Source organism: Triturus cristatus, chromosome 4_2, assembly GCF_964204655.1.
Source record: "Triturus cristatus chromosome 4_2, aTriCri1.1, whole genome shotgun sequence".
NCBI classification, from domain to species: domain Eukaryota; kingdom Metazoa; phylum Chordata; class Amphibia; order Caudata; family Salamandridae; genus Triturus; species Triturus cristatus.
In genome coordinates, this window is record NC_140586.1 from 819,751,911 (window position 1) to 819,769,561 (window position 17,651).

Here is a 17,651-nt window from a genome sequence, read left to right on the forward strand (position 1 = left end):
CCAAATCCCGCACTTTCATGGGCACCATAACCAAGCCATCTTAATGATGTTGTTTACTTGGCCATACCACTAGATGGTGTTGTAGACAACCTTTTCTCATTATTAACACTTGGACCCAGGTCCCTATGCCACCTGCCAAAATGGAAGAAGTGGTCAGAGGGCCCCTTAATGCTTTTGCCCCAGGCCTCTCATTAACTTTTAACAAGCCTGAATCGCCATATAAAACAGGCCCAGAGCATTGAACTTCATGAAGCCACTTACCTATAGCGGGAGAAATGATCTTGTAGCTACTTATTTTTTTCCCAAACAGGAGTGATGCACGCGACATGATAAAAACACAAATTTTACAATTTATTATTGCACTCTCTGTAACTACGTGAATGTGCAAGTCGCCATTGCTTACTCTTTCTCCCCCATGCAGCACCACTGTTGTCTCCTCTCAACCTCGCGTGTGACAATATCTGTGCTCTCTCATGTCATGTTCATGGATCATCTATGCTCTCGCCACTTCTCTGACTTCAGTGCCCTCTCATCCCACTTTTATTTATTGTTTTATATAGCATGAGCCACACTCGAAGGGCGTCAGATCGCTTTATATGAGTAAATTCCCTAATCAATAATTGTATATGCAACAAGGTTCAAGTATATTCTCAATGAGTTTCTCAATAGTACAAAAACAGTGTATGAAGCACCAGAGAACACACACAGCCGTAAACATTGAACTGAAGGGCACGTGAATGGGAATATGATGCACAACATTTACAAGAATTACTGGAAGTCACAAGTTCATATTGAACACCTAAAACCGAGAAGTATGAACAAGTGATTTACAATCAAATCTCGATGACAAACTAAAGAACGAAAAGTGAACTGAGGATAGAACGCCACGATCTCTAGTGAGATTTAACTGGAAGTCAGGGCTGAAAGTGGCTTCAAATCAGATCCTTCTTGAAATATCTAACAGGAGGCAAAGATATGCAAATTTTGTGACACTACCTGAAAAAAGACCGAGTTAAGGCGCACTTTTGTTTTGAAGGCGGGAGGTTCTGTAAGACTTTCAGAGACCGAGTAAACAAATGTAATGCAATATAAGTGCATTGCCACCTCATTTAGTTTAACTTGGTTCCTCTCCACCCCACTTCTATCAGTCCTTTGTTACCCAATTTCTACAGAATGTTCTTCTCTTGTGTCATAAGTGCCCTCTCCTTCCTCCTTCTCTTGTCAAATCAATGTAACCAGTCTCAACTTCTCAGTTGAAATTAGTGTCTACTCACTTTTCTCATGCACCATTTGCACTCACTCATCCCCTTCCTTTCAGCAGTCTCTGCAACCAACCTCTCCTGTGATATCTGTGATCACTACTTCTGATGTGATAAAGAGCCCTCAAATCCCTTGTTTTCTTTCAATATCAGTGCTCACTACACCCAACTTCACGTGTGCTAACTAGTCCCCACGTATCATGTGACTTCACTGCCTTTTCAAACTCGCATCTCTGAAGCGATCAGTGCTCACTACTGCCCACTTCTCTTGTGACATTGGTGGCTCACTATAGCCCACTTGTATTGTAATGAATTAATTCACAATTAGGATGACCACCTCACTACGGACACAGTCTCCAGTCCTGAACTTTTCACTTGCAAATCATTGTTTTCAGGTGTTAGTCTAATTCAATGGATGCAAAGCAAGACTACAACTCCCAGAGTGCATTAGGTGATGACAAGAAAGCTCAGGACTGGAAACATTGTTTGTAATAATCTGGAAGAAGGTGGTAACCCAATCAACTAAGCTTGTGGCAACTATGCCCTACAATCGCCACTTCCCTTGTGATAGCAGTGCTCACACAGCTTGCTTCTCTTGTGGCATTGGTGTTAGCTGCACTCTCTCCGTGTGATTGAAGAATATACTAATCCTACGACTTTTGAGATCGTGATGGACTTTAAACCCCACTTCTTTACATCAGTATTCACTGCTACCCACTTCTCATGTCAATTGTGTCCGCTAATCAACACTTCCTTTGTCACGTCAGTCCCCTTTCCAACCCATGTCGCTTGAGATATCGTGGCTCATTGCTGCTCTCTTCTTGTGACACTGGTTCTCACTATTGTCTACTTCAATGTGCCATCTGTGTCCTCTTCACTTAAATTCTCTTGTTCTTTCTGGTGCTTTCTCTTGTTCTAGTGCTTCTAGAGTATATTCTATGGAGCATGGAATTTTCACACATCTAATAATGTCTGTTGGTGCTTTCTACTCTACATGTCCCCATGTGACGTACGTTCCTCTCCACCTCTCGTGTAACATTAGGTCTACTCCTGACCCCCTCTCCTGTGACAATGCATGCTGGAAATATCCAAAGAACCTTACAAGGTACTGCCAGGGAATAATTTGAGTACTTGAAATCCTTTCGCAAGGAAGAAGTGTGAGATTTAATGGTAAATAGTACAGTGGCACGTGGAGTTGGAACATGTACCATGCCTCAGCGGACTGTAGACCTAGTGTAAACATTTACACATTTATGTACAATTTAAGTGCATCCACTTGTTTGTGAAATTGTGAATAAGGCACACTGGGTTGGCTTCTCTGTAAGAGCCATGGTAGGAGTAGCCACTCTAGACTGCTGAACTCAAAAGGGCTAAAACAACCTTGTGACTCTGACTTTTTGTTAACTGAGTAATTCTTTGAGAATCCCTCGGTGTGGTGATGGGGAGTCTAGTTCACAACGCTGTTCAAAGGGGTGTTGGGTGTCAAAGGTTTGAAGTTCAGCTGTACTCTACAGTACCAAGTGCTTATCGGCATCCTCTGGCTACACTGCTTAGTAAGTAGGTGTGTACATCAAGAATGGCTGGAGCTACACAAGGATAATTTTCAAGTAAGAGTTACAAAGTCAAATAAACACTGTCAATCTTCACTGCTTTCTTTAAAAATATTGTCCTAAGCTATGGCGTCCAGAGTTTTGGCCTTGTTGGTCCAAGGAAGACACAAGCGTTCCCAGAAAACATGAATTTATTGTTGTACTATTGTTCAGGTCAAATGCAAGTGTCACTACCTACAACATGTAAACAAGGGAGGAGCGCACAGTCTGTGAACAGACATACTCCCCATATCTGTAAGCAGAGCCATATGTAGCCGGACTCACCTGTAACAGTTGTTGTGGAACTTGTTGTAAGAAGCCATTGTAATAAGGCCTCCCCAGGCACAGCCCAGAGAGTAAAATATCTGTGAAGCGGCGTCTCCCCAAACCTGCATTGAAGCAACAACAGGTTAACTTAAGTAAATTATAACAAAAATAAATCACAGAGGAGTGCCTGTGTGCACACATAGGCAGCTATCTTAAAAAGGTGCTTACAATTATTGTTAAAAAAATAAAATAGACAAAGCCCATTTCAAGATGGCTACTGCTAGCAGTGACTTTGCTAAATGCAAGATACTGCAAGTGGCAGCAAGGGTCTGGTAGCAGCGTATAGGGAGGTGCTGAGCCGCCCAAAAATAAAACATGTTCCCAAGGAAACAAAAATATTTTTAGAAAATATATATGGACACAAGGACGGCCACCTTACAATGGTTTTGCCATAATGTATAACAAAACGCATTCAATGATGGCTGCTCATGAATCTTTTTGATATGTTTTATTATTCTGTACTGTACTGTCATGGCGGACATGTTGCTTCTACAGCCATCTTGGAAGGGAAAAACAAAATAGCATTGGCAAAGCTAATAAATAGCTCTGTGCCCTTATAATAAAGAACAATGCTTGTTATGTGTTCCACTCAACACTGTTGTTGAAAGTTTCCAACACCTAGGTGAGGTGATGGAAATGGACTGAGTGCTAATGACGAAGATGCAACAAACCTTGGCATCGAGAATCTTGTCCCACTGAGGTGTCAGGTAATACAAGATCCCAGTCACGGCTCCTTCCAGGGTGATCCCACGGATGAACAGGATGGTGAGCACCACATATGGGAATGTGGCTGTGAAGTATACCACCTGGGAAGAAGAACGAGTGGGTAAAAAAAGGTATGGAATAGGGAGGGGAAGAACGAAGACATGTCAGGAGGAAGGAAGAGGATGGTAGAGAAGACATGGATAAGGGTAAAGTAAAAAGGCATGTCAGGAGGAAGAGGATGGTAGAGAAGACATGGATGAGGGTAAAGTAAAAGGCATGTCAGGAGGAAGAGGCACTTGTTAGACAAGGTATGGAATGGAGAGGAAAAAGGAAGACATGCCAAAGAAAAGAAGAGTCACAGAGACGGCATGGAAGAGGCAGGTGAGCAAGGCATGTTGCAAAGAGCAGATAAAAAGCATCAGGAGATGTACAGTGAATACAGAGAAGAAGCAAGTAAGAGATGCATAGAGACATACAGAGAAAGGGGATGGGCAAAAATGTGTGAGGGTAGAAATACAACAGAATTGCAGATGGGAGGAATATACATTTTAGGAGAGGGGAAGAGGAGTGATTAAGAAGATGGGAGGAAGAGAATAGGATTGTGAGATATGGAAAGGAGAAACAATCAATAGAGAAATGTGAGGTGCAGACAAAAGACACATGGAGAAGATGCAGAGAGATGGTGAATACCCATGGTGACAGAGAAGGGTTAAATGGAAAAAAGCGAGAGAGAAGTTGAGGAGCAGGAAATTAAAAAGGCAAGATGTGTAAAGAAGAAATCAAAGAAGAATCAAGAAATATGTAAAAGCAGGATTTGTGAAAGAGAAGCGAGATATAGGAGGAAGAAGTTATGCCAGGCTCACAAAATATATCGAAAGGTATGGTGGGTGAAAAAGACAGCAGCAGAGAGGAGCGGTAGCAAGAAGAAACAGTGAGAGTTGGAAGAAGACCCAGAACAGTGAAAGGGAAGGTGAAGATAGAAAGGAGGCACCAATCCAGAAAAAGAGCAATCCATTATTTGATTGTCTAGGACCAAAGTGAGCAAATATGTGGCTTATTGTGAAAGAAATAGATTTATTAGGGGGGGGGCAAAAAATGTCCTAAAAATGAAATATTTGTAATCAACTTGGAGAACTGTGCCTTTTCAAGGACTGCTTTTTGAAGGTATAGTCTTTAATCAACTTTCTGACTCAACGGCCACCCATAGCTCGATATATGCGTGGGTGTGATCACCGAGGTGGATCACTATAGGTGTTTGTGAGTATTTGACGAAGAGATATTCATATATGTAGAGCATGAAGTCCCCCTAATAATCGATCTGACCCTACCTAATTATCAGCTCACCAATGATGGGAAAGCTCTTGACTGAGGAATCGAATATACCACTGTAGCGTGGAAGGAAATGAGGAGCTTTCCATTTCTGACATGTCCTGGAGGGCCGGAAATAACAGAAGGAGAGGAGTGAAGGGCCTGGTCAAGGGTCATTTAAGGTTAAGAGTGTGATCAGAGTGATCATTTTGCATTATACAGAACAATGAGGAAGCAGAAGGTCAAGGCTATCAGGGACGAAGAGATATCAGTGGACTGGTGAGTTGCCCTCAGGCAAATCCTAAGGGCCTGATTACGAGTTTGACGGTGTGGCACCAGGTCCGCACCGCCGCCACACTGCCAAACCCATGGTCAGGCCGCCTTGTTTTGGGACGTTCCCACTACAGTGCCTCAGAAAATAGGCCCCGAAATGGGAAAGCCAAGGATAGTTCCTGCACAGCATAGACTGTAAAAATACATGCCGTGCAGGAACTGAGGTGCATGCACACAGGAGGACACATGCTATGCTCCCCTGCATGCACTCCAGAGGAACATCCTCTCTGCAACAATTTTCATGTAGGAGGAACCCCCCTGAAAACCATGGCAGAGAGGAAGCTTGTAATATGCTTGGTCGGATTGCGGCAGTCCCGCCATGCATATTGTTGCCTCTACAGCGCTGCACCACCGCCAGGGAAAGGCGGTTCCCTGGCGGCTGTAGCAGGGCAATGGCGGTCCAACCACCCAAATTGGTAATAGGGCAGTCGGAAGATCGCAGCCACACCACCGCGGGACTGGCGGTCCATGGACCACCAGACTCAAAATTAAAACCTTAGTGAGGACTTCAGGAGGGTGAAGTCAAAGGAACTGTGAGGGATTGATTATGGGGGTAAGTGACACTGAAGGAGCTGGAAGGAGCCACATGAAAAAAAAATAAAAGAGGAGCACTGACTGGCCTCAAAAAGCACCAGACAAATAGTATGTAGGAAAAAGGGAAATCAAAGTAATGGGCTCCAAACGAAATAAAAAAAAATCTATTTGCTGAAATGAGCAGAAATGAAGAGGCTAGGGATTATGGAGCTGTTTTAGCCTCATCTACTTTGACTGCAGCTATGAGACAGCACCCTATGAATTTGAGCATACATTTGTGGGTTTCTGTGTGTGGCAACAGTATACAAGAAAGAGAAAGAAAGTCTGTGTGGACGTGTGGGTGGCCATTTAAACTGTGTGGGTGCAAATTATGTAAAAGGCTACACTGGCATCAAGATGGTTCGTGTGCATGACCGCATCATATGGACAGATTTGTGGTGGACATCCTTTGCATGTAAGGGATAGTGTGTCCTTACAGAACTGGGACAAATGAGTGACGATAAAGTTAATCTCGATAGACAAGGATCACATCACATGTGAGAAACAAATACTCCTGATTCTCGGGGACCACATGGAAATGGAAGACACTTCTGATACACTGTTGATCAGAGAAGAAGATACTTCATCACATTGAGCATCAAATGAGGAGTGACAAATCTACTCATGCAGTGCTTAATTTGTAAAATATTAAGTGCCAGGGCTCTGACCAGGAGGCCACTGCAGCTTGCACCACCCATGGCCCTGGTCATCACTGCCAAAACAGCTACTAAGCATCTCTCTCGCATGTAAATGCGGCAGGTCAGATTATTCCAGGTCCCCAAAGCTAAAGGAATGGCTGGGGAGGCAGGTATTAGCAATTTTAATGTATTTTGTATTCCTAAACAAACGTTGTTCTGCTCATCTCTAAATTAGAGGAGCAGCGCCACCATGTGGTAGACTGTTCTAAGTATAGTATTGACAATTAAGTGCCGGTGCCGAGCACATTGGCATGACATCAACTGGACGGAACCTCTGATACTTTGAGGATCACATCAAATACTTCAGAGTTTACATCACAGGGGCAAAGGCTCCCGAAACTCTGGTGATCACATCAGGGGTGCCTATGCCTCCGAATTCTTTGGGGATCACATCACAGGACCAAATGCTCCTGGCACATTAGGTATCACATCACAGGATCAGAAGCGCCTTATACGTTGGGGCTCACAACAGAGGCATCAAAGATGTAAATGTTGTTGATAAACTAAATCAGATGAGCATATGATCCTGAAAGACGTCGCATCCTGGATGAGCAGCAGCTGTCTGAAGCTCAACTCGGAGAAGACAGAAGTCCTTGGGCCCACCCCCTCAGCATGGGACAACACCTAGTGGTCCACCGCCCTCGGCAACACCCCCAAACCCCACGGACCACGCCCGGAACCTCGGCATCAATACTAGACTCCTCCTGAACTTTGACCTGACAGATCAATGCCGCCGCCTCCACCTGCTTCAACACCATCTGCATCCTTTGCAAGACCTTCAAATGGATCCCACCGAATCCAGAAAGACCGTCACCCACGCACTCATAACAAGCAGACTGGACTACAGAAACGCCCTCTACGCCAGAATGAAATCCCTGCTACGCAAACGCCAGACCATCCAGAACACAGCGGCCAGACTCGTCCTTGGCATCCCACAACATGACCACATCACCCGACACCTGCGAGACCTCCATTGGCTCCCCGTCCAGAAAAGAGTAACCTTCAAGCTACTAACCCACACCTACAAAACCCACCACAACACCAGACCCAAATACCTCAGCGAAAGAGTTTCCTTCCACATACCCAAGAGAAACCTCTGCTCTACCCACCTCACCCTCACCGAAACCCCGCACATCCGCAGAGCCTGAGCGGGTGGAAGAGCCTCATCTTACATCGCGACAAAGACCTGGAATGAACTCCCGATAAACATCAGATGCTCTCCCACTCTGCACACCTTCAGGAAGAGCCTCAAGACCTGGCTCTTCGGCTGACTCAGACCTGAACCCCTCCCACCCCCTCCAGCACCTTGAGACCCTCATGGGAGAGTAGGGTGCTTCACAGTTCCCTGATTGATTGATTCACTGGGGATCACAAGAACGAAGTAATAGGCATGAGAAGAAAAGGTGGTGATGTCAGCAGGATTTTGCACAGTATCATAGATACTGGTTGATAGCAGATGACTGAATGGAACTCCTGACACATTAAACATCACGTGGGCAGGAATGAAAGATGGAGATTCCAATATATGTCTGCGACTAAGTCCAAAAGGGTTTAGGATTGTGTTTGACCCGTTTCCGGCCAGAGCATCAGGGTAAACCTTTGCCACAGCATCCAAGAAGTAATGGTTCACTTTTACATTTTAGAAAACTTCTTACAACCGCTCTCTAGCTGGAGATGCATCCCTAAACCTCAGCACTCTGCTGACTCGTCCTCAGGTTTATTTGTGAATGATGATGCTGATGATACGAGCCACAACTGAACTTGTAAGAACAGAGACAAGCGCAAAGCAAGCCAAAGAATAAAGAGAGAGAAAATACTTGCCTTTCCTGATGACTTGACTCCTCTAATAAGACAGAGAAAGACCACGATCCAGGAGACCCCGAGGCAGCCCAGCAATGGTAGGCGGACTTCCCCAAAATTCCCAATGTCATCAGAGAGCTTCAGCACATAGTTTCTTCAGCATGCAACAAGAAAGAGAGAGAGAAAAAAAGTACAGGAATAAGACTCACCTTTCAACAGTTCACGTACATCGCACATGGGCAAACCAAAAATACAGTACAGGTGGACACAATGCTATGAAAGGCTATTTTGGGAATAATAGTGAGCGCACTTGGAATGCGCCATCCATTAAGGATGGGCTTGTTGTCTCACTGAACTGTAAAGTCCAGTCAGGCTTTCAGGAAAGCAGCTAGAAAGAAGCAAGAGGAAAATGACAAATAATGAATTTCAATCGAGATTATTAATTGTGAAAACTACTGCATTTTACTATGCAGTCAGTCAACAAGACCAGTCCTAGTGGGCATAGATGGTCTCTACTTCACTCCCCACTACCCGAGTGGTCTCACATCTCAGACAAGATGAAAGAAAAAGTTACTTACCTGTACGTTTTTTTCTCTGAATATGTATGTTCTTAAAAACCCACTTATTCAGAATAATTTGTGTGATAGATTAAGGATGTTAGGGCACTTTCAGTAAGAGTCAATCTACTACATTCATTACAACCAAAGTAAATACTTTCAAGCTTTGAGAATTTAAAGAAACTCGCACAACCAGTAGCACCATTCGATGTTCGGACCTTTGCACTGTTTGTAATTTAAGCCCTGTACAAGTTCAATTTAAGGCCTTGTGCTTGGAGAACACATGGGCTCTCCCACCTGTGCACATATGTACAGGGTTCCTACTGGTAGGAGCCCAACACCTTTTGGGTTTATGAATGGTCCCTGGAAGTAGAGTTCCTCACACCCGTTGCCAACAGCTCTCCTGCCAGCCGCCTCCCAGCAGAGAGATCGGCTCACCCGCCCACCTCTCACTCACTGTTCTCAGTAGTACAGTCCTGCAATCTGCAGGAGGCCCCTCCTGTGGCTGGTTCTTCCCCGCGGTGCCCAGCCTTGCTCCCGACAGCCCTCTGTCCCAATCGATGAACAGAGGAATACTGCAGACAGCTGTCCAGCCGGGCCTAGAGCTCCTTGATGTTCTACCTCGGAGGCTGCAGCATAGCCAACTCCTCCCTGGCCTACACCAACTGGATGGCCTCTCCTCTCTCCAGGCTCACTGCGCACAGCTTCATTTGCTGGCCATTCGGGTACATTGCACCTGCTATTCAGCCCAGTATCTTCTTCCTCTCCTGGTCCATCAGACGCCTTCCTCCGCTGCCGCACAAGCCTGCCCCAATTGACCACGCCAGTGCCCTTGTTCATGCCTGGCCCTTCTTGGCCACCTCGAGCAGAGCAGCAACTAAACGAGCAGCCACCTGCTAGCTTCTGGGGCAGTGACACAATGGCAGATGATCAACAAGCACGAGCTGCAGCCGCTCCAGCGGTGCCAGGCTACAGCCCCCACACATCTCTGATAGTGCTTCCGCCTTTCAGCGCCCTCACCAACCTAGCCACTGCTGCACCGCAATGGCACACATGGACGGGCAGTTCAACAACTACTTCTGTGCCACGGGGGAAACGGAGAGCACAGTGAAGAGGTCACTTCTCCTACACTTTAGCAGAGAAGAAATTTACAAGCTATTTGAGACCCTACCTGGAACATGCATGGATGAAGATTACAACTCGGCGTTGCAGGTCCTTGATGCATACTTCGACCAGCAACTTAACCCAGACTTTGAGATTCAAGCTGAGACAGGCTTGACAGAAAGAGGATGAGAACATCAATGCATTCCATGCCCACCTGCGGTTACTTGCCAAAACCAGGGTGGATGACTACTATCCCAAGGAAGTATGGGCTCAACTGATCCAGGACTGTAGGTCTTCCACCCTCAGACGCCTCATTCTTCACCAACCTGGCATCAGCCTTGACACCATCCCGGTTCTGGCTGATTCCTATGAACTCTCCAACAGTCATGCAGAGGAAATGGAGCTTGCCCTCAACAGACCACCCAGAACATCTGGACCTCCCGAATCCAGCTCTGCCCAGGTCAAAGTTGAGAGGGTCGAAGCAGTCTACTGGCGGCCTGGGAGGCCTTAACCAATGACACACTCCGCCTCCACATAACCCAAGTGTGGAAATTGTGCCATGAAACCACACCAAGGCGATAACTGCTTGGCTAAAGGCAAGACCTGCTCCAGGTGCGGAAAGGCAACCACTCTGACCGTGTCTGACAGAGCGCAGAACAAGATGAGGTCCTAAGGAAGAGTGTGACCGGAACCTTCAATTAAATGCCTCACACTCAACGACGAACACTCCGAAGCGGATAACACTGCCTCACACTTTGTCAAGTACGCCCTGACAGTAAGGAAGACGTTATCTTCACCGTCTTCATAACTAAGCCAGAGGAAGGGAGGAAGAAGCTAGCCCCATGTGCACCGTAATTGTCTGTAAGGTATTGATCCCGGCCCGGATCTATGCAGGGGCATCCGTCAACATTATGGCTTTTGACCAATTTGAAAAACTACAACCAAGTCCTCGCTGGAGGTCGCCAATGTCAAAATCTTTACATATGAAAGCAAGTGACCACTACAGCTGGCTGGCACCATCGAGGTGTCAGTATCATGGGGAAGCTGAAGATTACGAACTTGCTTCCACATTACCAAGGAGGGCACGTGCACCCTCCTGGGCTGTAACACTGCAGAAGATTTAGGACTAGTCTTCTTTGTCCAGCACATCCACGACAGCCACTTGGGAGACATCTTGAGAGACTTGCCAAGACTATTTTAAGACCTCTGCTGCCTGCCAGACAGGCAGATGAAACTCCACACTGACCCACCGCCGCGTACTCTTCCATCTGAGGCACTAGGTTGATGAAGAACTGAGGAAGTTGGAGCAACTGGACATTATAGAGAAAGTCTTTAAACCCACCCGTGGGTGTCCCCACTCGTGGTAGCACCAAAACTAAGACAACCTGGAGCTGTCTGCCACTGGGGTGAATGTATGACATTGTTCTGCATTCTGTCCATCAACTGTTGTTTTTGCATCTGCATGGACATGTGCCTACCAAACACAGCAATACGCGAACGTCATCTAATGCCCACCATGAATGAAATCATATTGAACTTAAACGAGGCGCAATTATTTTCTAAGGTAGACCTGAACGCAGGGTACCACCAGCTCGAACTGGACCCTGAATGTCAGTATATCAGCACCTTCTCTTCTCATCTCGGCTTCAGAAGGTACAAGGGCCTCAACTTCGGCATCTCATTAGCAGCCTAGTTGTTTTAGAACACCATCAGGGAGGTGCTGTCTGGACTTACTGGAATCACCAACATCAGTAATGGCATCCTGATTTACTCCCACACTGTGGCAGAACATCACAGGTGGATACAAAGGGGGGAGTAGAATGAGAGAGCTAAGGAAAAGGGGCGTTCATGAGTGAAACGACAATGGGGTACTATGACCACCATAGTAAAGCAAAATTGGTGGTCAACGCCAGCCCCGTGGGGCATGGGGCAGTACTGATGCAAGAGGCAAGTCACAGAACAAGGGTCCCCATCGCGTACGCCAGCAGGAACCTCCAGGGACAGAGTCCAGGTACCCCCATATCGAAAGAGAGGTCCTAGCCATATGATGGGGATACCGTCAATGCCACCTCTTCCTGTGCAGCCAGTTATTCAAGGTCATCACAGACCACAAGCCTCTTTGCAGGCACAGCCTGGAACCCACCACCCAGAATCAAATAGTGGGAAGTCCAACTACAAATGTACGACTTTGGAGTCACCTGCTTGCCAGGGGCCCACAACCCAGTTGCATTCCTGTTGCGCCACCCACAGGCAGAAGGAACCAACGTCAAGGATTTGGATGAATGGACAAAAGACTTCATCAACATGGTGGTACAGGGGGCATGCACCATGGCACTGACAGCTGAACATACACTGGAGGTAACTAGCTCAGACCCCTACCTCCAGAAAACAATGGAAGGTCTGTGTCCGAACATGGTGCCACTTCCTGGAGTGGGCTTAAGGGTGGAATGCTGAAAAAAAAAAGTCATCCGAACCCAGCTCTGGTGCATTCGCCACAAACTTAGCTATAACACGTATGAACTCTTGCTAGAAGCCTCTCGCATTGGGTTACCAAACGAACTGTGGACGTCAGTAGTGACCTTGATGCATCAGGGGCAGCAAGGAAAAGCCAAAACCAAGGCCCGGTAGCAGATGAAAGTATGGTTTCCTAGAATGGATGAGCTTGTGGATAACATGGTAAGTAAGTGTGTCCCCTGTCAGATCACGGGGGAGGAACAGCACCCATTCCTGTAGCCACATGGAGAGTCGCCTGGGTACAAGGGACTATGATCACTGCAGAGCGCTTGGGCGAGACCATAGCTAGGCACAGCTAGGCACAGCGCGCACCAAGCTTGCCCTGACGGGGAGTGGGTACAAACGGGGGGGGGGGTGGTCACCTGGGCCCCTGAATCAAAGTAGCGGAGGGCCTGATACAACAGATATACTTCCGGAATTGGCAATAAGCAGACCACCATTAGGCGATCAAGCAGAAAGTTCAAAGGCTGCACCCCGAACCCAGCTGGTTCCTCAAAGAGTATGTGCGGAGCCTAGGTGACCGTGGAGAATGTTCCCAAGAAGAAGGCGCTAGCTGAGGACTAATGTGGGGAGCGATGTAGAGTGCCACCCGGTCTCTACATTAGTAAAGTCACGCTGCACACACCCCAGAGGCCGGGCTCGACCTAAGGGTATACATAAAAGGGTTGTGGACCATCGAGGCTACACCCATGCAAGTTATGCGTATCTGTCTGCTGTGCATTCATTACCGCCGCAAAGTGCGGTGCCTAGGCCGTAGGGGCTCCGCACTATATAACACCCATGCCAGGTGTTATATAGTGCAGAGTATATAGTTATGCAGCATTGCTGGACTTCTCCATGGGCAGAAATATGCCTTGGTTGCTGTGTCTGCCCATCTCTCTTGGTCTGCCACTTTGATCATTGCCTTATTTCTGGAACACAATTACCACAGATTTCTGCTGCCGTGTTATTAAAACAGGAAATACTGTAAAGCTTTAGTTGCCTTGGCTGGAAATGTTCATTGGCCCGAGAAGCCAAAAGCATTAATCTCCTTTTGTAGGCGGAGCATTTGCACAAACGGTGCGGCCATGCCAGTCATACGGTAATCCCCCAGCGCAGACAAACATCTCCAGAGATAGCTTTGCACTAAAGCCCTCAGTATTGTTCCTTAATACAAACAATTCGTGTCTACTCGCCCCCTACTCTGATGACGACAGCGCGTAAGCAACAATGGGGTTTCTCCCAGGGATTGTGTTCGTTTTCCTCCTTGCCAGGCGCCCTCGAGGTCCTTATCGGCCTGTCTCTTTGTGAGGGGATGATAGAGCGTGGAGGGTGGCAGAGTGCCCCCACCAGAGTCGCAGGAATGCACCTCAGCCTGCCCAGCGACTCTATGGGCGCGCGCGAGGCCTCGAATTCTTCCGACAGGCGGCTTCATTCCAGGAAGTCGTCTGCATTCAGACCACTTCCTGTTAAAGAAAATGGCCGGAGGAGCTGCCTTTCAGAGTGGCCTGTCAGAGTCGATGAGGGACTTCCTTCCTCTGTCGGCCTCATGAGGGCCTTCAAAGCGCCACCACCATCCCACCTCCTCAGGAAAACAAAAGCTAATGTATGTGGCACAAAGTAAAAGTATTGCCAGCAACCCACGAGTGATGTAGCACGAACTCCACCGGCTCGGAGTGTGCAGACCGGCTTACATGATTTGCATGAGGGTGATATACAAGCAGCGCCACTCTTGTTAATTAATATCTTTCCCTCCCATTGAAATGCAATGCAAAAGTGTTTATTTGACATCGGGAAAGTTATTTGCGGAGCAAAAAATTGAGGGACATCGACCTACGTGTCACCATGGAGAGCTGACAGGACACACTTGTAGGGCATTATCAGTGACCGTAAAAGCAACTCACTGTTTGTGGAATTGTTTAATTCAAGAGAGGAACACAATAAAAATTATGTGAAACACTTTTCTGTACAAGTCTAGGCCAGGCACCGACAGGTCGAACCTGTGCAAAGCTGGAGACCAAAGTAAGATGCGTGCTGTTAAAGTCCCATGTTTCTTGGGCTGCTGCAAGTAAGTATGTTATATTTAGGATAACCACATTGCTTAATGTTACCCGGACATCACTTTTTCATTCCTGGACTTTGCTTTTACATTACAGTGTTATCAGGTGTGTTGGTCCAATTGGCTCAATTAAAATGAACCAAGACTACAACACCCAGAATGCACTGATGGGTTAAATCAAAACCTAGCACTGGAAAAGTTGTGTTTCGGACATATGGAGTTAACGACTCACCCTAGTTATGCTACCAACATTTGTGTAGCACACTTTCAGACATTTGTCTTTGCCATGCAGATGGACATTAAAACTACTCCGTGAAATAATCAGCAGTGAAGGGGAACTGTTATCAATGGTGCAGCAGGTGCACTGCCACCGACGCCCAGTGATATGATGGGGCACACTGCACACAAATCTAATTTTCATATCCAACCGAGGGTGGTGGGGGCATTTCCCACGCATGCATTAGGGTCCCCACTGCAGTTGCCTTGGCCCCTGGCACAGACAATTAGAAATGCCATGTGCTTCTTCACTTCTGGAAGGAGCTTGAGACCACTCTTCTCAAACAAACTCTTTTCCAAAGCTTATTGTGAGGTAGTGGTTATAGGTGGTGAGACTCACACGGATTTTAGGGGGAACTAGGATATACTGCATCATCAGATTTTGAGCAAGAAGATGGCAGAAAACTGAGAAAGGAAAACAAGACAAAGTGAGAAAAGTAGGAATGATAAGGGGCCCAGATGAAGGACATAAAGAGACAGGAAGTGTAGTGTGGTAGAAGAGGCGTGAGTGGAATCATATTGGTTGCTACTAGTTGTATTATAACCACCCTGCTGTGCACTTCCGGGAAGACGTCCCTCATCTGCTGGAAGCCCCAGCATTTTTCTCACTCCACTGCCCTCTTCTGCCTACTCCCTTTCTATGCTGAACCAATGCCTTATGGGAAGTCCGACTATGCCTGCCCTTTTCCATGAATACTCCCTCCCCTGCCACCTCTATCTTAGTCACCCTTCACTTCATCCCTCCAACCTCCTTTGCAGACTCTGCTCGCATATAGCGCTTCGCTGCTGTGCAGCTAAGGTAAAGCTACATGTCTCATACATGCATATATTTATGCCATATATTTATGCTTATTTACTCTTTCTTCTTATTTCTAGAAAATTAACCAATATTGACCATGTGTTTAGCAACTGATTTACAACAACCTTCCGTCCTCTTAGGAAATCAATAACACATTATCGGTGTAATCTCTTTGCTCGTTAGGCCTACTCCGATTCATTTCGATTGAGAGGTATTACTCGTTGTGACATTTCACACCGCTCATGTGCTGTTTTCCCAATCATTTGAATTAGCAGTAGTATCGATATTTGGCTGATTACATCATTCATACTTGATTGCCTCTATTTCAGTGTGGACTAACCATGCATGGCTATGGGCACGAAGCAGGCAAGTGTTTCGCACACGTCATTCTTCATCAAGGATTCTTTGAATTGCTGAGTTTAGTAATAATTCATGGTCATTGTCTTGTACCTCTCTGAAATCTTGCACTGTGCCATTAAAAGTATGACTGTCAGCAATTATACATACCAGGGGGTCTACCTGCTGGTGACAACTGCTGCGTGCTGGGTATTTACCTGCTCGGGGGCAGATGCTGTCTAGCCAATCAGAACAACCATATTTGTGTATTAACAACAAAAAGGAGCTGATGTCTCATGTTCAGTGACAGCAAGTTCTATGAGAAGGCAGCCTGTTAATGCAAAGCTTTAACCTTTTGACCTTCAACGTGGACTAGGGACTTTCAACAAATTAGTTAATATGGGTCAAAGAACCATACCAGGCTGATGACACACCAATTTTTCTTTCGATGTCCCAGCCTTAGGGAGGGCAGTCATCACAGATCCGGCATGCTAACTTGAACTGCAACATTGAAGTGACCATTATCAAGTGATATGATTCAACTGCATCCATCGAATGGCCATAATTCTTCTTGGTCTAAGATAAAGCGAAGAGTTGCATTTTGTGTGAGGCATCTGGACTTCTGGCCACCAGGAGTTGGGTCTGGAGGCCAATTGGGAGAGAACTGAGATAGCCGAGCAGCACATTCAATGATGCTTCTACTACAAGTGGTAGCGTGTTGGCATGGTTTGCTTCCAATCAAAAAAGTATGGAAGAAGCGATTCTTGGAAACTGAGCTCATTTGCTTCTCTCTGAGACAGAAGGAGTCAGAGGGGAAACGAAGGTTTTGCATTTTTACCTTCTGGGAATTCATGAATTAAACCACCACCAACAGAGGTAGAAAGAGGGACTTTGGGAACATTAGTAAAGCATGCTACAACATACAGTACTACGACAACGTGCAGTACTGCTTTCAATATGCATTTTCCTCTTTAAAAAGGCTATCTATTAAACATATATCATAGGTAACATGTTATAGTGCACTGTTAACATTCACAAATGACTTAGCTGCAGGGTTGTGTTTTTCTTATCTCCAGGCCCCTCAAAGCAGCACATTACACAGGTATGCATTATTTGTCTCTACATTTACAAACACACTAACATCACAGTAGTCGAGGGTCATTCCACAGGAAAGTAAAAATCAAGTATTTGGCTCAAAGACTTAAAACCTTTGACTAAAGTTTACCAGATTTCAAACTGCATCGCGGGATTCACTTACTACTTACTGTTCGGGAAACTTTTCAATTATGCCTGCAAAGACGGGTGTATTCGGGGAATCGTAAACAAGTGGGAAGTTCCCTGAGGTTGCCTTATGTGGTGTAGTTAAAATGAAGCAGGTTCCTGCACCCTGATCTTCCATCCAACATGGATCGGGGATTGGAGAAGAAACCTGGCA

At 46.2% G+C, this 17,651-nt stretch overlaps 1 protein-coding gene across 5 annotated transcripts in view; it reads right to left on the reverse strand.

Annotated features, from left to right (window-relative positions):
* Positions 1-17,651, reverse strand: part of SLC6A9 (solute carrier family 6 member 9) — a 563,820-nt gene that overhangs the window by 58,342 nt on the left and 487,827 nt on the right. For all 5 annotated transcript variants that reach the window (XM_085602775.1, XM_085602774.1, XM_085602773.1 and 2 more), the window contains 3 exons: positions 8,614-8,746; positions 3,847-3,981; positions 3,134-3,237 (listed from right to left, as the gene is read on the reverse strand). In XM_085602775.1, the coding sequence (XP_085458901.1) occupies positions 3,134-3,237; positions 3,847-3,981; positions 8,614-8,746 (372 nt within the window). The remainder of the gene's footprint in view (positions 1-3,133; positions 3,238-3,846; positions 3,982-8,613; positions 8,747-17,651) is intronic.